At 44.5% G+C, this 23,641-nt stretch overlaps 1 protein-coding gene across 3 annotated transcripts in view; it reads right to left on the minus strand.

The window, feature by feature from the left end:
* Positions 1-23,641, minus strand: part of snx30 (sorting nexin family member 30) — a 58,641-nt gene that overhangs the window by 18,038 nt on the left and 16,962 nt on the right. For 2 of the 3 annotated variants that reach the window (XM_042326374.1, XM_042326373.1), the window contains exons 2-6: positions 18,928-19,116; positions 10,950-11,060; positions 10,465-10,623; positions 5,836-6,025; positions 4,181-4,380 (exon numbers count right to left, since the gene is read on the minus strand). In XM_042326374.1, coding sequence (XP_042182308.1) covers positions 4,181-4,380; positions 5,836-6,025; positions 10,465-10,623; positions 10,950-11,060; positions 18,928-19,116 — 849 coding nt within the window. The remainder of the gene's footprint in view (positions 1-4,180; positions 4,381-5,835; positions 6,026-10,464; positions 10,624-10,949; positions 11,061-18,927; positions 19,117-23,641) is intronic. The other variant, XM_042326375.1, reaches the window with a different exon arrangement.

Genomic DNA, 23,641 nt, shown 5'->3' on the forward strand with positions numbered 1-23,641 from the left:
GCCTCCACATTGACTCTGTACCGTAATACCCTGTATATAGCCTCCACATTGACTCTGTACCGTAACACCCTGTATATAGCCTCCACATTGACTCTGTACCGTAACACCCTGTATATAGCCTCCACATTGACTCTGTACCGTAACACCCTGTATATAGCCTCGCTACTGTTATTTTATTGTTTCTCCTTAATTCATTTGTTGTATCTTTTTTTCCTTCTTAAAATGCCATCGTTGGTTAAGGGCTTGTTAGTAAGCATTTCACTGTTGTATTTGGCGCATGTGGCAAATCAAATTTTATTAGATTTTTATAACTTATGTGATTTGTTAAGTCACATTTTACTCCTGAACTAATTTGCCTAAACAAAGGTGCTAAATACTTATGCAGTGATTATATTTGATTTACATTTAGATTTACATTTTTTATGAATCTTTAAATTTTAAGTATTTTGTGTATACTGTTAACAAAAACGGACAATTATATACATTTTAATCCCACTTTGTAGCACAATAAAACAATAAGAAATCCAAGTGGTCGGAATACTTTCGCAAGGCACTGGTATATATTTTGTTCTTTTGTTTGATATACCAATCTAAACTTAAACAATGATAAGTTAGGGTTAGAATGGGTGGAAGTGAAAATCAGAGATAAACACCAAATTGTAGTGCCTGAAGAAACCCTAAACCCCAAGCCACCTCTAATTCTGTCTCTCTCTGTCTCTCTCTCTGTCTCTCCCCCAAGCTTGTAGTGCCTGAAGAAACCCTAAACCCCAAGCCAGCTCTCATTCTGTCTCAACACAAACATGACTGGTCAGCAAAAGTAATTCTAGGGAAAGAGGAAGCGACACATCCTGATGTGGTGAAAGTCTTGCTTTCCTCAGCAGTCTGGGAGGACTTTAGAGAGAGAGAGAGAGAGAGAGACAAAGAAAGAGAGAGAAAGAAAGAGAGAGAGAGAGACAGAGAGACAGAGAGAGAGAGAGAGAGAGAGAGAAAGAAAGAAAGAAAGAAAGAAAGAAAGAAAGAGAGAGAGAGAGAGAGAGAAAGAAAGAAAGAAAGAAAGAAAGAAAGAGAGAGAGAAAGAAAGAAAGAAAGAGAGAGAGGGGATTAGAGAGAGAGAGAGAAGTAGAGAGAGAGAGAGAGGATTAGAGAGAGAGAGAGAGAGAGAGAGAGAGAGAGAGAGAGAGAGAGAGAGAGAGAGAGAGAGAGAGAGAGAGGAGAGAGAGAGAGAGAGAGAGAGAGAGAGAGAGAGAGAGAGAGAGAGAGAGAGAGAGAGAGAGAGAGAGAGAGAGAGAGAGAGAGAGAGAGAGGGAGAGAGAGGGAGAGAGAGGGGGAAAGAGAGGGAGAGAGGGAGAGGGGAGTAGAGAGAAGTAGAGAGAGAGGGGGAAAGAGAGGGAAAGAGAGAGAGAGAGAGGGGAGTAGAGAGAAGTAGAGAGAGAGAGAGAGAGAGAGAGAGAAGTAGAGAGAGGGGGAAAGAGAGGGAAAGAGGGAGAGAGAGAGAAGAGAGAGAAAGAGACAGAGTGAGAGAAGAGAGAGAAAGAGAGAGAGAGAAGAGAGAAAACCAGACTTTTCCAGGCTGAAAAGCCATCTGACTGAAATATGTACCTTCAGGAAGTATTCTCACCCCTTTGGCTGTTTCCACATGTTGTTGTGTTACAGAATTTTAAAATGGATTCAAATGCAAATGATTACTGGCCAACATTATAACTGGCCTACATACAGTACAGTACCCAATAATGTCAAAGTGGAATTATGTTTTTCACAATTTTGACGAATTAAATAAAAAATGAAAAGCTGAAATGTCTCTTAATAAGTATTTAACCTCTTTGTTGTGGCCAGAATAAGTTCCAGAGTAAAAATGAGCAACAAAATCACATGTTTAACTTTTGAATGACTGTACACACACACAAAAATCTGTAAAGTCCATAAAGTCAAGCAGTGAATTTCAACCACAAATTCAACCACAAAGACCAGGGAGGTTTTTCTTCAATTTTCAATGTCTCCCAAAGAAGGGCACCTATTAGTAGATGGGTAAAAGCAAAACATTTATTTTATTTTAAAAGCAGATATTGAACATCCCTTTGAGCATGGTGAAGTTATTAAGTACACTTTAGATGGTGTGTCAATAGACCCAGTCACTACAAAGATTCAGGCATCCTTCCTAACTCAGTTGCCGGAGAGGAAAGAAACCGCTTTAGAGACTTCACCATTTTTTAAATTCATTTTTACCTTTATTTAACTAGGCAAGTCAGTTTTTTCAATGACAGCCTAGGAACAATGGGTTAACTGCCTTGTTCAGGGGCAGAACGACTGATTTTTACCTTGTCAGCTCTGAGATTCGATCTTGCAACCTTTCGGTTACTGGCCCAACGCTCTAACCACTAGGCTACCTGCCGCCCCATGAGGTCAATGGTGACTTTAAAACAGTTACAGTATTTAATGGCTGTGATAGGAGACTGAGCACGTCTCCGGTGCCGCTGAACAGAGCGTATTAATTCAATTCAATTCAAGGAGCTTCATTGGCATGGGAAACATATGTTAACATTGCCAAAGCAAGTGAGGTAGATAATATAGAAAAGTGAAATAAACAACAAAAATGTATTAAAAAAATAAAAATTAACAGTAAACATTACACATACAGAAATTTCAAAACAATACAAATATCATATTATAGTGCCTGTGTATATATATATATATATATACACACACAGTGTTGTAACAATGTACAAATGGTTAAAGGACACAAGGGAAAATAAATAAGCATAAATATGGGTTGTGTTTACAATGGTGTGTGTTCTTCACTGGTTGCCCTTTTCTCGTGGCAACAGGTCACAAATCTTGCTGCTGTGATGGCACACTGGTATTTCACACAGTAGATATGGGAGTTTATCAAAATTGGATTTGTTTTCGAATTCTTTGTGGATCTGTGTAAACTGAGGGAAATATGTCTCTCTAATATAGTTAAATGTTGGACAGGAGGTTAGGAAGTGCAGCTCAGTTTCCACCTCATTTTGTGGGCAGTGAGCACATAGCCTGTCTTCTCTTGAGAGCCATGTCTGTTTATGGCGGCCTTTCTCAATAGCAAGGCTATGCTCACTAAGTCTGTACATAGTCAAAGCTTTCCTTAATTTTGGGTCAGTCACAGTGGTCAGGTATTCTGCCACTGTGTACTCTCTGTTTAGGGCCAAATAGCATTCTAGTTTGCTCTGTTTTTGTGTTAATTCTTTCCAATGTGTCAAGTAATTATCTTTTTGTTTTCTCATGATTTGGTTGGGTCTAATTGTGTTGCTGTCCTGGGGATCTGTGGGGTGTGTTTGTGTTTGTGAACAGAGCCCCAGGACCAGCTTGCTTAGGGGACTCTTCTCCAGGTTCATCTCTCTCTGTAGGTGATGGCTTTGTTATGGAAGGTTTGGGAATCGCTTCCTCTTAGGTGGTTGTAGAATTTAACGGCTCTTTTCTGGATTTTGATCATTAGTGGGTATCGGCCAAATTCTGCTCTGCATGCATTATTTGGTGTTCTACGTTGTACACGGAGGATATTTTTGCAGAATTCTGCATGCAGAGTCTCAAATTGGTGTTTGTCCCATTTTGTGAAGTCTTGGTTGGTGAGCGGACCCCAGACCTCACAACCGTAAAGGGCAATGGGCTCTATGACTGATTCAAGTATTTTTAGTCAAATCCTAATTGGTATGTTGAAATGTATGTTCCTTTTGATGGCATAGAAGGCCCTTCTTGCCTTGTCTCTCAGATCGTTCACAGCTTTTTTGGTTGGACAGGTTTCTCAATTTCTTTCTTAGATTTTTTGCATTCTTCATGAAACCATTTGTCATTGTTGTTCATTTTCTTCGGTTTTCTATTTGAGATTTTTAGATTTGATAGGGAAGCTGAGAGGTCAAATATACTGTTAAGATTTTCTACTGCCAAGTTTACACCTTCACTATTGCAGTGGATCCTGCTGTAGAATTCAATGCAGCCAGCAGGTTAAATGAATAACCAAGTCACTCAGAAACACAGATCATGATTCTCCACTCAGTAGAAAGAGTAGTAAAAAAAAAAAAAAAGCAGTTTGGTCAGTGAAGGATATCAGAATATTTTGCGTTAAAAGTTATATCACAAACAAAGTACTAGGGGAGTGTATTCTACAGTACCTTCATGGACTCGATATAGAGGACGTATTCTACTGTACCTTCATGGACTCGATATAGAGGACATATTCTCGGAGCACGGGCAGGAAGTCTTCGCTCATGTCCTGGGTGAGTTCGTCCAGGGCGCTGGAGCAGTTAGCCATGCAGCTGGCCACGCCCTCCAGAGGCCCCTGTAGCTCCGCCTCCGACAACGCCCAGGTAGTGTAGACAGGACCGTACTCACGCAGCTCTACCTGGTACTCTGAATACACAGTGGAGGAGGGACACAGGAGTCAGAGACAGGATAGAGAAGGGGACAGTCACCGCCCAGGTTAGACAGGACCATAAACACACACACACACACACACATCTTGTACAGCTAACCTTGTGAGTACACAGAATTCAGTCCTATTCCAAATCCTATTTTCCCTAATCCCTAACCTGCACTCTTACCCTAACCCAAAAACCTCACTCTGGCCCCTAACCCTGGCTCCTAACCCTTATCGTAATTCTAACCCTGACACTAATTCTAACCTTAACCCTAAACCCCCTAGAAATAGCATTTGACCCTGTGGGGACCAACAAAATGTCCCCAGTTGGTCAAATGTTTGTTTGTTTAATATTCTTGTGCAGACTTCTTCTTAAACACATTGCACACACACACACACACACACACACACAGACACACACACACACACACACACATATATAAGGGAGTCACTAACATAGAGTCAGGCAGAGATGGGACAGTAGTGGAGAGGGTGGAAAGTTTTAAGTTCCTCGGTGTACACATCACGGACTAACTGAAATGGTCCACGAATACAGACAGCGTGGTGAAGAAGGCGCAACAGCGCCTCTTCAACCTCAGGAGGTGCAACAGCGCCTCTTCAACCTCAGGAGGCTGAAGAAATTTGGCTCGTCACCTAAAACCCTCACAAACTTTTACAGATGCACAATCGAGAGCATCCTGTCGGGCTGTATCACCGCCTGGTACGGCAACTGCTCCGCCCACAACCGTAAGGCTCTCCAGAGGGTAGTGAGGTCTGCACAACGCATCACCGGGGGCAAACTACCTGCCCCCCAGGACACCTACTACACCCAATGTCCGAGGAAGCCCAAAAAGATCATCAAGGACAACAACCACCCGAGCCACTGCCTGTTCACCCCGCTATCATCCAGAAGGCGAGGTCAGTACAGGTGCATCAAAGCTGGGGCCGAGAGACTGAAAAAACAGCTTCTATTCTCAAGGCCATCAGACTGTTAAACAGCCACCACTAACATTGAGTGGCTGCTGCCAATATACTGACTCAACTCTAGCCACTTTAATAATTAATAATTGGATGTAATAAATGTATCACTAGCCACTTTAAACAATGCCACTTTATATAATGTTTACATACCCTACATTACTCATCTCATATGTATATACTGTACAGTATACCATCTACTGCATCTTGCCTATGCCGCACGGCCATCGCTTATCCATATATTTGTATGTACATATTCTTATTCATTCCTTTACACTCGTGTGTATAAGATAGTTGTTGTGAAATTGTTAGATTGCTTGTTAGATATTACTGCACGGTCGGAACTAGAAGCACAAGCATTTCGCTACTGTCGGATTAACATCTGTTAACCATGTGTATGTGACCAATACAATTGGATTTGGCAACACAGAACAGAAAAGAGTGACCCAGCAATAACCACCGTTACCCACCTGACTGTTCTTTGATGATTCTCTGTGCTATCCTGTCGATAGTACCCAGCTTCTGTGTGAACATATCCAGGTAGTCTCCCATAGCAGAAAACTCCACGGGTCGGCCCCTCAGCTTGTACCCTCCTGTCACGTACTTCACCGACTCCCCCATCTTAGAGAGCAGGGCTAGGCCTAGTCTCTTATTCAAGTCCTGGGGAGAAACCACAACTGTTAGAGCCTTGTCTCTTATTCAGGTCCTGGGGAGAAACCACAACTGTTAGAGCCTTGTCTCTTATTCAGGTCCTGAGGAGAAACCACAACGGTTAGAGCCTTGTCTCTAATTCAGGTCCTGAGGAGAAACCACAACTGTTAGAGCCTTGTCTCTTATTCAGGTCCTGAGGAGAAACCACAACTGTTAGAGCCTTGTCTCTTATTCAGGTCCTGAGGAGAAACCACAACTGTTAGAGCCTTGTCTCTAATTCAGGTCCTGGGGAGAAAACAACACGCAGGTTAAACACAACATACACAGAGAGCCTTGTTTACCACTGTTACAACATTACACCAACAAATGTCTCAGAGACTTTGATTGGAGATTCCTTCAAGGTATGAGTCAGAAATGCATACAGTACTGTAATGCCTACAGTATTTGCAGTAATTTCTCTCCTATCTAACATACTATGCGTATCCAGATTGTCATACCTTCATACCGATCTTGTGCCATAACCGGGATTTTCAGTAATACCGGTAATACCAGTAATATTTTCAAACCCCACTGAGCCTCTGTAATCCTAAGGTTAGCAATGCTAACAAGTACACGTAAAATCCCATAGCGAATGCTAGCTAAATGCTAATGAGAGCATTGCAAACATTTCAGAAGAACAAAGCAAAAAATATAAAACGCAACAATTTTACTGAGTTACATTTCATATAAGGAAATCAGTCAATTGATGCCCTAATCTATAGATTTCAGATGACTGGGAATGCAGCTATGCATATGTAGGTCACAGATACCTGTAAAAAAAGGGGTGTGGATCAGAAAACCAGCGCGACATCTCCTTCGCATAGAGTTGATCCATTTCTGGATATTGGCGGGTACTGGAATGCGCTGTCGTACACGTAGATCCAGAGCATCCCAAACATGCTTAATGGGTGACATGTCTGTTGAGTATGCAGGCCATGGAAGAACTGGGACATTTTCAGCTTACAGGAATTGTGTACAGATCCTTGTGAAATGCATTATCATGCTGAAACATGAGGTGATGGAGGAGGATGAATGGCACGACAACGGACCTCAGGATCTCGTCACGGTATCTCTGTGCTTTCAAATTGCCATCAATAAAATGCAATTGTGTTCGTTGTCCATAGCTTATGCTTTCCCATACCATAACCTGTTCACAACGTTGACATCAGCAAACCTCTCGAACCCACACGACGCCATACACACTGTCTGTCATCTGCCCCGGTACAGTTGAAAACGGGATGAATCCGTGAAGAGCACACTTCTCCAGTGTTCCACTGGCCATCAAAGGGGAGCATTTGCCCACTGAAGTCTGTTATGATGCCGAACTGCAGTCAGGTCAAAACCCTGGTGAGAAGGACGAGCAGGTCAGCTTCCCTGAGACGGTTTCTAACAGTTTGTGTAGAAATTCTTCGGTTGAGCAAACCCACAGTTTCATCAGCTGTCCGGGTGGCTGGTCTCAGACGATCTCGCAGGTTAAGTAGCCGGATGTGGAGGTCCTGGGCTGGCGTGGTTACACGCGTTCTGCGGTTTTGAGGCCGGTTGGACGTACTGCCAAATTCTCAAAAACATAAAATTCTCTGGCAACAGCTCTGGTGAACATTCCAGCAGTCAGCATGCCAATTGCACACTCCTTTAAAACTTGGAGACATCTGTGGCATTGTGTTGTGTGACAAAACATTTTAAAGTGCCATTTTATTGTCCCCAGTACAAGGTGCACCTGTGTAAGGATCATGCTGTTTAATCTGCTTGTTGATATGCCACACCTGTCAGGTGGATGGATTAACAAATGTCTTCACACATTTTTGAGGAAATAAGCTTTTTGTGAGTATGGAACATTTCTGGGATCTTTTATTTCAACTCAGCATTTATATTTTTTGTTCAGATTAGAAGAATATACCATTTAGCAGTGACTTTTATCCAAAGCAACTTATAGTAGTGAGTACATACATTTTCATACTGGTCCCCAGTTGGAATCGAACCCACAACCCTGGTGTTGCAAGCACCATGCTCTACCAACTGAGCTACATGTGATCTTTCACACCAGCGACTCGGTTTCGTTTCCCTGCCCTGCTGTTCTCTACACTGGTGTCAGAAGAGGGATTTTATGCCGTCTCTTGACATAAGCTATTCACAGGACAGACATTCCGGCTCATAAAATTACAATAAGTAACTCGAAAATGCTGCACGCAAAAATACTAATATTAGATAGCAAGGCTCTTGATCCAGGAGGGGATTCTCTGGTGTTACCAAGAGGAGTTTGATTCAGCAAGAAGCTAACCAGCTAGATCTGGGGTCTTCAACAAGCAGAACGCCAGCTAAGCTAACCAGCTAGATCAGGGGTCTTCAACAAGCAGATCGCCAGCTAAGCTAACCAGCTAGATCTGGGGTCTTCAACAAGCAGATCGTCAGCTAAGCTAACCAGCTAGATCAGGGGTCTTCAACGGGCAGAACGCCAGCTAAGCTAACCAGCTAGATGAAGGGTCTTCAACGAGCAGATCGCCAGCTAAGCTAACCAGCTAGATCAGGGGTCTTCAACGGGCAGAACGCCAGCTAAGCTAACCAGCTAGATGAAGGGTCTTCAACGAGCAGATCGCCAGTTAAGCTAACCAGCTAGATCAGGTCTTCAACGGGCAGATCGCCAGCTACCAGTAGGTCTAACAGCAGAAACATCATGTGGCCCACTTAAGAGTTGTTTATTAACCATTATTTTATCTGGTATATTGGCAGAAAACACATCTCTTGAATTTTACGGACACGGGAAGAGTTTCATGGTAGAAGAGAAGAATGTCTCAGTATGTGTAGACCATGTATCTGATGCTGTCTGGACAGTGAAACAGCACCTCTCTGTCTCAGTATGTGTAGACCATGTATCTGATGCTGTCTCAGTATGTGTAGACCATGTATCTGATGCTGTCTGGACAGTGAAACAGCACCTCTCTGTCTCAGTATGTGTAGACCATGTATCTGATGCTGTCTGGACAGTGAAACAGCACCTCTCTGTCTCAGTATGTGTAGACCATGTATCTGATGCTGTCTGGACAGTGAAACAGCACCTCTCTGTCTCAGTATGTGTAGACCATGTATCTGATGCTGGCTGGACAGTGAAACAGCACCTCTGTCTGTGTATCTGATGCTGTCTCAGTATGTGTAGACCATGTATCTGATGCTGTCTAAGTATTTGTAGACCCTGTATCTGATGCTGTCTGGGCAGTGAAACAGCACCTCTCTGTCTCAGTATGTGTAGACCATGTATCTGATGCTGTCTGGACAGTGAACCAGCACCTCTCTGTCTCAGTATGTGTAGACCATGTATCTGATGCTGTCTGGACAGTGAAACAGCACCTCTCTGTCTCATTTGATTGATTTATGCCAGAAAGCATTTGGCCTCACTTGATACATTTGTTAAAATAAAATAATGGGTTGTCCTGGTGCAGCAAAACATCCCTAAGGGAGTCCAGGTTGGATTTGGCTTCACACCAATCAAATACAGCAAAATGCCCCCCAAGGGAGGCCAGGTTGGATTTGGCTTCACACCAATCAAATCCAGCAAAATGGCCCCCAAGGGAGGCCAGGTTGGATTTGGCTTCACACCAATCAAATCCTAAACATCATTTTATTTTCTGGTCTGCTTGTGTTGATGTCCTGCAGTAGGTAGCTAACGAAATATGCCCTTTTTTTAAGCCATGGACAGAGAGATTGGGATATGGACTTGATATTTGTACAAGGTCTCTTTAAAAACGTCAGGTTTGTGATGAGAACATGCAAGAGATCAGTCATTCATTCATTGCTGTGATCATTGATTTCCTGAAGAAACTATCCCTCTTCCTCGATTGGTCAAATTACCAGGTTATTAACTAGCTAGTCAATGGGGTAACAGGGCAGAACAAAGTGTCAACAAATGGTTAACAACTTTGACGCGTGAGTAGGTTCAGAACGGCCCACGACATTGTTTACGAATGTGAAATGCTGTGCTGGTAATCTGCTATAGGAAGATAAAATGCTGTGCTGGTAATCTGGGTCAGATGTTTCAGCATGGTTTGTTGAAAAGCAGCATCGCTGTCGTCATGGTAATGGTGTAACCATGACGCTAACGAATCTGCACTCGCTTGTTTCTCATTCAGATACGATGGTACAACCAAGCCTTAATATTATCTGAGAGATGTTTTTCCATAGTCGCACAGTGCACCCAAATTAAAACGTCCTGTCAACGGAAAACATATTTTGTTGCATATATGGGATGCATTTTAGAGCTCTGACTGCAGGTATTTACTTAAAAAGTAACTACAAAAAAATAAAAATAAATATATATCACAAAAAATGGCACTATTGACATTATTGAAAAATGATCCCGTTGCTATTTCCAAATACCCTGGTACAGAGTATATACGGTATGCTGCCCAAGCCTATACCTTAGCAGAGAGAAAGGCATTGAAGTGTTCGTTGAACGACAGGACAGGATGGTCAGCCACTCTCTTCAGGAATTTATCCAGAGCCTTCCTTCTCGTCTCAACAAACTCCTCAGAGAACCGGTCCACCACCCCCTTCATCACAAACTTCTCAGGGAGGGGCTGGAGGGGGCAGAGAGAGAGAGAGATAGGGGGCAGAGAGAGAGAGAGAGATAGGGGGCAGAGAGAGAGAGAGAGAGAGAGAGAGAGGGGGGGCAGAGAGAGAAAGAGAAATAGGGGGCAGAGAGAGAGAGAGATAGGGGGCAGAGAGAGAGAGAGAGAAGAGAGAGAAAGAGAAAGAGAGAGAGAGAGGAGAGAGTCATTCCTCTTGGTTAAGACATTGGTTTTCCGAGTGGGGAAACAGGGGTTCAGATCCTACCAGTTCCGCTTGTACATAACTTACTGGTATGAGATGTGTAGTCTAGGGTTAGGGGTCAGGGTTAACTTACTGGTATGAGATGTGTGGGCTGAGTGTCCTCCAGCTTGGTCCTGAGCCAGTCAAAGTCCTGGTAGCGCCTCCTGACAGAGTACTCTGGTAGGTCAAACTCCACCCGCGTTGTCTGGAGAGAGAGAGGGTTACACTGTGTCACCTAACCCTAACACTGACCTTAACGCCTAACAGGGTACTCTGGTAGGTCAAACTACATCAGCGTTGTCTAGAGAGAGAGAGATGAGTTGAATGAGTTACAGGACAAAATAAAAACCCTCCAACCCAAAAAGGCCTGTGGTGTTGATGGTATCCTCAACGAAATGATCAAATATACAGACAACAAATTCCAATTGGCTATCCTAAAACTCTTTAACATCATCCTTAGCTCTGGCATCTTCCCCAATATTTGGAACCAAGGACTGATCACCCCAATCCACAAAAGTGGCGACAAATTTGACCCCAATAACTACCGTGGAATATGCATCAACAGTAACCTTGGGAAAATCCTCTGCATTATCATTAACAGCAGACTCGTACATTTCCTCAATGAAAACAATGTACTGAGCAAATGTCAAATTGGCTTTTTTACCAAATTACCATACAACAGACCATGTATTCACCCTGCACACCCTAATTGACAACCAAACAAACCAAAACAAAGGCAAAGTCTTCTCATGCTATGTTGATTTCAAAAAAGCCTTCGACTCAATTTGGCATGAGGGTCTGCTATACAAACTGATGGAAAGTGGTGTTGGGGGTAAAACATACGACATTATAAAATCCATGTACACAAACAACAAGTGTGCAGTTAATATTGGAAAAAAACACAAACATTTCTTCACACAGGGTCGTGGGGTTAGACAGGGATGCAGCTTGAGCCCCACCCTCTTCAACATATATATCAACGAATTGGCGCGGGCACTAGAAAAGTCTGCAGCACCCGGCCTCACCCTACTACAATCCGAAGTCAAATGTCTGCTGTTTGCTGATGATCTGGTGCTTCTGTCACCAACCAAGGAGGGCCTACAGCAGCACCTAGATCTTATGCACAGATTCTGTCAGACCTGGGCCCTGACAGTAAATCTCAGTAAGACCAAAATAATGGTGTTCCAAAAAAGGTCCAGTCACCAGGACCACAAATACAAATTCCATCTAGACACTGTTGCCCTAGAGCACACAAAAAACTATACATATCTTGGCCTAAACATCAGCGCCACAGGTAACTTCCACAAAGCTGCGAACGATCTGAGAGACAAGGCAAGAAGTGCATTCTATGCCATCAAAAGGAACATAAATTTCAACATACCAATTAGGATTTGACTAAAAATACTTGAATCAGTCATAGAGCCCATTGCCCTTTATGGTTGTGAGGTCTGGGGTCCGCTCACCAACCAAGACTTCACAAAATGGGACAAACACCAAACTGAGTCTCTGCACGCAGAATTCTGCAAAAATATCCTCCGTGTACAACGTAGAACACCAAATAATGCATGCAGAGCAGAATTAGGCCAATACCCACTAATTATCAAAATCCAGAAAAGAGCCGTTAAATTCTACAACCACCTAAAAGGAAGCGATTCCCAAACCTTCCACAACAAAGCCATCACCTACAGAGAGATGAACCTGGAGAAGAGTCCCCTAAGCAAGCTGGTCCTGGGGCTCTGTTCACAAACACAAACACACCCTACAGAGCCCCAGGACAGCAGCACAATTAGACCCAACCAAATCATGAGAAAACAAAAAGATAATTACTTGACACATTGGAAAGAATTAACAAAAAAACAGAGCAAAATAGAATGCTATTTGGCCCTACACAGAGAGTACACAGCGGCAGAATACCTGACCACTGTGACTGACCCAAAATTAAGGAAAGCTTTGACTATGTACAGACTCAGTGAGCATAGCCTTGCTATTGAGAAAGGCCGCCGTAGGCAGACATGCCTCTCAAGAGAAGACAGGCTATGTGCTCACTGCCCACAAAATTAGGTGGAAACTGAGCTGCACTTCCTAACCTCCTGCCCAATGTATGACCATATTAGAGAGACATATTTCCCTCAGATTACACAGATCCACAAAGAATTCGAAAACAAATCCAATTTTGAAAAACTCCCATATCTACTGGGTGAAGTTGCACAGTGTGTCATCACAGCAGCAAGATTTGTGACCTGTTGCCATGAGAAAAGGGCAACCAGTGAAGAACACACACCATTGTAAATACAACCCATATTTATGCTTATTTATTTTATCTTGTGTCCTTTACCATTTGTACATTGTTAAAACACGGTATATATATATATATATATATATATATATATATATATATCACATTTGTAATTATTCTTTATTGTTTTGAAACTTCTGTATGTGTAATGTTTACTGTTAATTTGTATTGTTTATTTCACTTTATATATTCACTTTATATATTATCTACCTCACTTGCTTTGGCAATGTTAACACGTTTCCCATGCCAATAAAGCCCTTGAATTGAATTGAATTGAGAGAGAAAGAGGGTTACACTGTGTTACCTAACCCCTAACCCTAACCCTGATCCAACAAGACTAAAACCTCACAGAATACTGCCAAGAAACAATGACAATTTCTCTCAACCAATGGCATATGGGCTTTTTAGGTGATGCCGCCCTGTAATAAGCGTAAATATTGATCTTGTCCAATCCCAGCGCTCCTCTCCAGGGTGCTGTTGGAGAGATGCATCACTGCGGCGCTCAAACAACCTTCCGTCCAAAACACATCCTGTTAAATCGTGATATGAGAGCATCAGCTGTTCCCGGACAACTGTGTGATTTCCGTAGCCGATGTGAGTAAGACTGTCAACATTCACAAGGCCGCAGGGCCAGACGGAATACCAGGACGTGTACTCCAAGCATGCGCTGGCAACTGACATTTTCAACCTCTCCCTGTCTGAGTCTGTACTACCAGCATGTTTTAAGCAGACCACCATAGTCCCTGTGCCCAAGAACACTAAGGTAACCTGCCTTAATGACTACCGACCCGTAGCACTCACGTCTGTAGCCATGAAGTGCTTTGAAAGGCTGGTCATGGCTGACATGGCTGACATCAACACCATCATCCCAGAAACCCTAGACGTCTTCAATTTGCATACTGCCCCAACAGATCCACAGATGACGCACTCTCTATTGAAATCCAGAATGCCCTTTCGCACCTGGATAAAAGGAACACCTACCTGAGAATGCTTTCATTGACTACAGCTCAGTGTTCAACACCATAGTGTCTTCAAAGCTCATCACGAAGCTAAGGACCCTGGGACTAAACACCTCCCTCTGCAACTGGATCCTGGACCTCCTGACGGGCTGCCCCCAGGTGGTAAGGGTAGGTAACAACACATCCGCCACGCTGATCCTTAACATGGGGGCCCCTCAGGGGTGCGTGCTAAGTCCCCTCCTGTACTCCCTGTTCACTCATGACTGCACAGCCAAGCACGACTCCAACACCATCATCAAGTTTGCCGATGAAAACAGTGGTAGGCCTGATCACCGACAATGATGAGGAGGTCAGGAGGTCAGAGACCTGACCGTACAACAAACTCTTCCTCAACGGGATCAAGACAAAGGAGATGATTGTGGACTACAGGAAAAAGAGTACCCGAGCACACTCCCATTCTCATTGACGGGGCTGCAGTGGAGCAGGTTGAGAGCTTCAAGTTCTTTGGCGTCCACATCACCAACAAACTAACATGGTCCAAGCACCCCAAGACAGTCGTGAAGAGGGCACGACAAAACCTATTCCCCCTCAGGAGACTGAAAAGATTTGTACCCCCTGTATATAGCCTCCACATTGACTCTGTACCGGTACCCCCTGTATATAGCCTCCACATTGACTCTGTACCGGTACTCCCTGTATATAGCCTCCACACTGACTCTGTACCGGTACCCACTGTATATAGCCTCCACATTGACTCTGTACCGGTACCCACTGTATATAGCCTCCACATTGACTCTCTACCGTAACACCCTGTATATAGCCTCCACATTGACTCTGTACCGGTACCCCCTGTATATAGCCTCCACATTGACTCTGTAGCGGTACCCCTGTATATAGCCTCCACATTGACTCTGTACCGGTACCCCTGTATATAGCCTCCACATTGACTCTCTACCGTAACACCCTGTATATAGCCTCCACATTGACTCTGTACCGGTACCCCTGTATATAGCCTCCACATTGACTCTGTACCGTAACACCCTGTATATAGCCTCCACATTGACTCTGTACCGTAATACCCTGTATATAGCCTCCACATTGACTCTGTACTGGTACCCCCCTGTATATAGCCTCCACATTGACTCTGTACCGGTACCCCCTGTATATAGTCTCCACATTGACTCTGTACCGTAACACCCTGTATATAGCCTCCACATTGACTCTGTACCGTAACACCCTGTATATAGCCTCCACATTGACTCTGTACTGGTATCCCCTGTATATAGCCTCCACATTGACTCTGTACCGTAACACCCTGTATATAGCCTCCACATTGACTCTGTACCAGTACCCCCTGTATATAGCCTCCACATTGACTCTGTACTGACTACCCCCTGTATATAGCCTCCACATTGACTCTGTACCGGTACCCCTGTATATAGCCTCCACATTGACTCTGTACCGGTACCCCTGTATATAGCCTCCACATTGACTCTGTACCGTAACACCCTGTATATAGCCTCCACATTGACTCTGTACCGTAACACCCTGTATATAGCCTCCACATTGACTCTGTACCGGTACCCCTGTATATAGCCTCCACATTGACTCTGTACTGGTACCCCTGTATATAGCCTCCACATTGACTCTGTACCAGTACCCCTGTATATAGCCTCCACATTGACTCTGTACCAGTACCCCTGTATATAGCCTCCACATTGACTCTGTACTGGTACCCCTGTATACAGCCTCCACATTGACTCTGTACTGGTACCCCCTGTATATAGCCTCCACATTGACTCTGTACCAGTACCCCTGTATATAGCCTCCACATTGACTCTGTACTGGTACCCCCCTGTATATAGCCTCCACATTGACTCTGTACCAGTACCCCTGTATATAGCATCCACATTGACTCTGTACCAGTACCCCTGTATATAGCCTCCACATTGACTCTGTACCAGTACCCCTGTATATAGCCCCACATTGACTCTGTACCAGTACCCCTGTAGCCTCCACATTGACTCTGTACTGGTACCCCTGTATATAGCCTCCACATTGACTCTGTACCAGTACCCCCTGTATATAGCCTCCACATTGACTCTGTACCGTAACACCCTGTATATAGCCTCCACATTGACTCTGTACTGGTACCCCCTGTATATAGCCTCCACATTGACTCTGTACCAGTACCCCTGTATATAGCCTAACTCTGTACCCTGTATATAGCCTCCACATTGACTCTGTACCGTAACACCCTGTATATAGCCTCCACATTGACTCTGTACCGGTACCCCCTGTATATAGCCTCCACATTGACTCTGTACCAGTAACACCCTGTATATAGCCTCCACATTGACTCTGTACCATAATACCCTGTATATAGCCTCCACATTGACTCTGTACCGTAACCCCTGTATATAGCCTCCACATTGACTCTGTACCGTAACACCCTGTATATAGCCTCCACATTGACTCTGTACCGTAACACCCTGTATATAGCCTCCACATTGACTCTGTACCGTAACACCCTGTATATAGCCTCCACATTGACTCTGTACCGTAACACCCTGTATATAGCCTCCACATTGACTCTGTACCGGTACCCCTGTATATAGCCTCCACATTGACACCCCCTGTATATAGCCTCCACATTGACTCTGTACTGGTACCCCCTGTATATAGCCTCCACATTGACTCTGTACTGGTACCCCTGTATATAGCCTCCACATTGACTCTGTACCAGTACCCCTGTATATAGCCTCCACATTGACTCTGTACTGGTACCCCCTGTATATAGCCTCCACATTGACTCTGTACCAGTACCCCTGTATATAGCCTCCACATTGACTCTGTACCGTAACCCCTGTATATAGCCTCCACATTGACTCTGTAACACCCTGTAACACCCTCTGTACCGTATATAGCCTCCACATTGACTCTGTACCATAATACCCTGTATATAGCCTCCACATTGACTCTGTACCGTAATATAGCACCTCTGTATATAGCCTCCACATTGACTCTGTACCGTAACCCCTGTATATAGCCTCCACATTGACTCTGTACCGTAACCCCTGTATATAGCCTCCACATTGACTCTGTACCGTAACACCCTGTATATAGCCTCCACATTGACTCTGTACCGTAACACCCTGTATATAGCCTCCACATTGACTCTGTACCGGTACCCCCTGTATATAGCCTCCACATTGACTCTGTACCGGTACCCCCTGTATATAGCCTCCACATTGACTCTCTATTGGCCTTGCTATTGTTATTTACTGCTGCTGTTTAGTTATTTATCATTCTTATCTCTTACTTTTTTTGTGGTATTTAAAAAAAAACTGCATTGTTGGTTAAAGGGCTTGTCAGTAAGCATTTCACTGTAAGGTTGTATTCGGCGCATGCGACAAATAAAATGTGATTTGATTTGTAACGTATACCACATGACCTAAAGTATGTGGACACCTGCTCGGATATAACAGCCTCCACTCTTCTGGGAAAGATTACCACTAGATGTTGGAACTTTTCTGCGGGGACTTTCTTCTATTCAAACACAAGAGCATTAGTGAGGTCAGGCACTGATGGCTGATTAGGCCTGGCTCTCAGTCGGCGGTCCAATTCAACCCAAAGGTGTTCGATGGGGTTGAGGTCAGGGCTCTGTGCGGGACAGTCAAGTTTTTCCACACCGATCTCAACAAACGTGCTTTGTGCACGGAGGCATTGTCATGTTGAAACAGGAAAGGGCCTTCCCCAAACTGTTGCCACAAATTTGGAAGCACAGAATCATCTAGAATGTCATTGTATGCTGTAGCGTTAAGATTTCCCTTCACTGGAACTAAGGGGCCGAACCATGAAGAACAGCCCCAGGTCATTATAATACTCCTCAGCAACCCACACGCAAAACATCTTCCCACAGCCAGAACAACAGCTTGGGTGTAGCATTTCGCTACACTCGCATTAACATCTGCTAACCATGTGTATGTGACAAATAAAATTTGATTTGATTTGATTTTGATTTGATTTGGGTCTGCATTCCACAACTTCCCTGGTTTGGAGGATTTTCCAATTAGCAGTCTTGGTGTTTAGATTGGACATCTGATCAGGAGGGAAATGAGGAGGAAGAAATTAAGGAAATAACACAGTTCCCTCGCTAAGTCGGCCTATTGGATGAGTCGCTCGGTCTATTGGATGAGTCGCTCGGCCTATTGGATGAGTCGCTCGGCCTATTGGATGAGTCGCTCGGCCTATTGGATGAGTCGCTCGGCCTATTGGATGAGTCGCTCGGCCTATTGGATGAGTCGCTCGGCCTATTGGATGAGTCGCTCGGCCTATTGGATGAGTCGCTCGGCCTATTGGATGAGTCGCTCGGCCTATTGGATGAGTCGCTCGGCCTATTGGATGAGTCGCTCGGCCTATTGGATGAGTTGGTTGGTCGATCTATTTGATGACAATATAAAACACAGAATTCTAATTGCAAGAATGCTCATTGAATGTAAGGGCACTCTAAAATAATTTTAGAGTGCCATTTTATTGTCCTCAGTACAAGGTGCACCTGTGTAATGATCATGCTGTTTAATCGGCTTCTTGATATGCCATACCTGTCAGGTGGACGGATTATCTTGGCAAAGGAGAAATGCTCATTAACAGGGATGTAAACAAATTTGTGCACAAAATGTGCATAATGGAACATTTCGGAGATATTTTATTTCAGCTCGTGAAACATGGGATCAACACTTTTTATTTTTGTTCAGTATACCATGCTTCCATCCACATTACAGGTAGTATTTTCCACATCTCCTGGGCGGACCTACCTTAGTGGCGACCATGTAGGTGATGTAGGTCTCCATAGTGGAGACGTGTTTCTTCGGGTCTTCGACGGTAACAAAGAGGTCACGTGTCTCTCCATCCAGGTCGTCATCCAGCTGCAGCCGGTTCAGGTGGGAAGATGAGGAGGCGGGACTAGATGTCTCCACCGGCGTCCCATTGGGCAGACTCAGGTCCTAGCAGCAGAAAACAAGTAAATAGCAACACACTTAGTACGGCTTTGTCCCAAATGGAACCCTATTGGGCCCTGGTCAAAAGTAGTGCACTATGTAGGGAATAGGGTGCCATAGGGCTCTGGTCTAAAGTAGTGCACTATATAGGGAATAGGGTGTCATTTGGGACGGGCCCCTACCGTTTTACAGGCCACAGTTGCTATGGGAATAACCTCCGCTGTAACCTAGCCCATTTGCTTCCGGGTGAATACACCCCAGTTTTCCAGATGTTAGTTCATAGGCTATTATTATCCACCTGTGTTTTACAGACCAGGTGCTGCCTGAGGAGAGCCTGAGCCCAGATAGGAGATCTGCATCCCAGTGTTTTACAGACCAGGAGCTGCCTGAGGAGAGCCTGAGCCCAGATAGGAGGTCTGCATCCCAGTGTTTTACGGACCAGGTGCTGCCTGAGGAGAGCCTGAGCCCAGACAGGAGGTCTGCATCCCAAATGGCACCTTTAATTAAAGCACTAATTTAGGCCAGAGCCTCAAACGGAGAGCAATATATAAAAGGGGAATAGGTCTGCGGTCAGCTGCCAGTCCTGAGCAGTAGCTAGGACCCCTGCTGGTGGTTTGGATTTTGAGCCTGGCTGCGTTCCAGCTCGAACCAAAGTGAAATTCTGACAGTTGGGCCGAGCTCTCTGACTGTTGCTGATTCCTCTGCAGATTGCTTCTGTGACGGGCTTGAGAACCTGGGCATTGCACCAGCGATAACGGCCTCCTCTCAGAGCTTTAGGACAGCAGCTTACGATGAGCTCCAAGGTCCCTCTCTTGGAGCATAGCGGGCATGCAGGAGTTTCCACTTTGCCCCCTGCAGAACAGGTTTGATGAGCTGGGTAGGACATCATGCACCCCCTGGATCAAGAACTTAATGCGGTGTGGTTCTGCCTGCCAAGGGTCAGTCTACAAGACTTTCCTGTCCACCTCCTGCTGCTGCCTCGTCCAGACACCTTGCCGTCTCATTCCCACTGCTCTGCTGGACCTCTCTTCTTCCACAGACCTTCCTCTCAAAGTTCTTGACAGTGGAGATGGGGACTTCGTAAATGAGCAGAGGCCAGAGTATTCTTGGGAGGATGCCATGCTGATACATCCATGCTTTTAACTTGCCAGGCATTCCTGACCGGTCAACCTCTCTCAGCTAGCTTCTCCAGGTCCTGACAGTTGGCCTGGATTTATGTTGTGTCCTTCAGGCTGCTGTTAAACACCTGGCCAAGGCTCTTAACTGGCTTAACCGAGACGGTGGGGATCAGTGTCCCTGCGAAGTGGAATCTGTCTACGACCTTGCCCTTCTTCAAAACGATCAACCTTGATTTTGTTGGCTTCAAGCTCATTCCTCGCCCATTCAATCAGCATCTCCAACCCTTGCTGAATTCACCTGCTTCCTGGCACTGACTCTGTGGTGACTGTCAGGTTGTCCATAAAGGCTCCGATTGGTGGTTGTCGCTGCCCAAGACTTGGTTCGGGGCCCCGGCAATCAGCTTCAGCAGACTTCATAATCATGTTAAATCGCCAGGGAAAAACAGGATCACAGGGATGGTGCAGCCTGGGATAATTCCCACCTCCTCTGCCACTCTGATGTTACTGACCCTGATGAGGTCTGCCACTTTGTCTGGGAATTGGTGTTTTGTGATTGTAGTCTGCAACAGCTTGTGAGGGATCGATCTGTAGGCGTTGGCAAGGTCAAGCCAGAGCACTGCCAGGTTTGGTTCGGGGGCCCCAGCACTCAGCTTCAGAAGACTTGTTACATTGACTAACCAGTGCCCCCGCACATTGACTCTGTACCATAACACCCTGTATATAGCCTCCACATTGACTCTGTACCGTAACACCCTGTATATAGCCTCCACATTGACTCTGTACCGTAACACCCTGTATATAGCCTCCACATTGACTCTGTACCGTAACACCCTGTATATAGCCTCCACATTGACTCTGTACCGTAACACCCTGTATATAGCCTCCACATTGACTCTGTACCGTAACACCCTGTATATAGCCTCCACATTGACTCTGTACCGTAACACCCTGTATATAGCCTCCACATTGACTCTGTACCGTAACACCCTGTATATGGCCTCCACATTGACTCTGTACCGTAACACCCAGTTATCTTCCTGGTTCTGTCCTTCTGCCGTCTTCTACTGTATGCCATTCAGCCCTTACGCTTCTTTTCTCAAGATGCTCCGTAGTTCTGGGTGGTCGTTGCTCCTCACTGGCATCCTTGTGCTGTTTGTTGAGGACCTTCTGTGCCTGATCTTGTGGATTATTGCAGTTCATGGTTTACAGTGTTCTCGCAAGACTCTGCTCTACTGCGCCAAAACTTTTTGCTGCTTGGCTGACGAAGATGGTTGTCAGTTTGTCTCCTCCTGTCTCCGTCTCCCTTTGCTGTTGCTTCCAGCACCTTGTCTGTATTCTCGTCAAACTGTTGCCACACTATTGTCTTGCAGGCAGGTGGCCACTTGATTCAAACCTTTTCCGATGATCTATCAGTAGGGACTTCACCAGGTTCGCTACCTGTGCGTTGTGTCGTTACTTCCCACTCCAAACATTTCATCCGGAATTAATGAATCTTAAGGCCTCGATTATACTCGCAGACCATTCTAAAACACACATTCCATGCTCCTAGTTGGTTCTCCGATTCTATATGGCGGTAGCCTTTGGTCCGTCAGATTGGAGAACCCCCTCCCCCCCCTATGTGTCGATCAAGATTAGTGTTGGAGACAAATTCAAATGTTCTTTATTTGCACTATATTTATTGTTTTGTTCCATTTAGAAATATGTTATCATTGAATATAACTATAAATATTGCATTATGAATTATGGTTGAACTCATATTTTTTTGTTTTCTATTATTATGGTTATCATAGGTATTTAAAAGCCTTATGGAGCCTTTCCTGGACACACCCCTTTGTTCCCATGTTCTCCTTCCCTTTACCTATTTAGGTTTTTGGCAGTATGGGTCTACTAGGCCTCAATTATGGTGGTACCGTCATTTTATTTTTAATTACCCCTTTATCGTGATATCCAATTGGTAGTTACAGTCTTGTCCTGATCGCTGAAACTCCCATACGGACTCGGCAAAGGCGAAGGTCGAGAGCCATGCATCCTCCGAAACACAGCGCACTGCTTCTTGACAAACTGCTCGCTTAAACCGCTGAGCAAATTTCAGGTCTGCTGAGCGCAAACTTGAACGTTGTTAAAAATTCTGTGCAACTTCCAGCGCGTGCGTTTACTGTGAACATTGAGGCTGTACCTGCTTTAAGTTACAGGTTTACTGTGAACCCTGAGGCTGTACCTGCTTTAAGTTACAGGTTTACTGTTTGTACTGCTTTAACACTGAACACTGAGGCTGTACCTGCTTTATGGTTTACAGTTTTTTACAGTTTTACTGTGAACACTGAGGCTGTACCTGCTTTAAGTTACAGTTTTACTGTGAACACTGAGGCTGTACCTGCTTTAAGTTACAGTTTTACTGTGAACACTGAGGCTGTACCCACTTTAAGTTACAGTTTTACTGTGAACACTGAGGCTGTACCTGCTTTAAGTTACAGTTTTACTGTGAACACTGAGGCTGTACCTGCTTTAAGTTACAGGTTTAACAGTGGCCATGTAGACTACTGTGGCTATTTCATCATAATGTAGGCCTACCAGTGGCCTGAAATCAAAAACAACGGATAAATGTATCCCATAGCATTTTACCATGGAAATAGCTGTTCTATCATTCAGACTACAGTAGCAGCCAATGTGTGGTGTTCAATGTAGGCCTACAATTCATGAGACTTTTGAAAAAAAACATGCATGGCTTGACATGAACCTGTTCATCCACTTGTCCTTCAGACAAGGAGGTGACTGAAAATGTTGTTGTGTTGTTTGATGCAAGAAACCACTTGACAAAATTAAATGCATTATTCCTCCCATACCATTATTACAGAGAATCAGACAAATTATGCTACCCTCTGCCTATTGGCTACTTAGCTTATTCAAGCCTGTCTCAAAATACAAAGCTCTTTACCTGACTCACTTTTCAAAGATGTCTAGAAATGTTTTGTGCTCTTGTAGGAAACAATCACTCCTCTATTGCTGACTACAAATTATTTATAACTGGGCTAATAACTCACTAACTAGCAAAGGATATGAGCAAAATGTACACACGTGGCTACACTCAGGTCTCCCTGAAAACAAGCACGTTTAGTCACGGCCGCTCATGCTGTAAACACAGTCCAGTTCATCTACTCACGACCGGTCATGCTGTAAACACAGTCCAGTTCAAAGTAAATGGCACAGATCCAAATATGGCAATGGTCTATTTGCATATAGGCCTACTGCAGCTCTGATTGGTTATGGCGCACCGATCTGTGTAGAGTACTGCTGAGTAGTGCGTGTCAATGCAATAGAATCCTACTCCAATGTGTTCTGCCAACAACACAATCTTTTACATAGTTTGTTTTTGTTCCACTGAAAGTGTCTTATATTGTGTTGACACAATCACA

This window comes from Oncorhynchus tshawytscha, linkage group LG09 (assembly GCF_018296145.1).
Source record: "Oncorhynchus tshawytscha isolate Ot180627B linkage group LG09, Otsh_v2.0, whole genome shotgun sequence".
In the NCBI taxonomy this organism is placed as follows: Eukaryota; Metazoa; Chordata; class Actinopteri; order Salmoniformes; family Salmonidae; genus Oncorhynchus; species Oncorhynchus tshawytscha.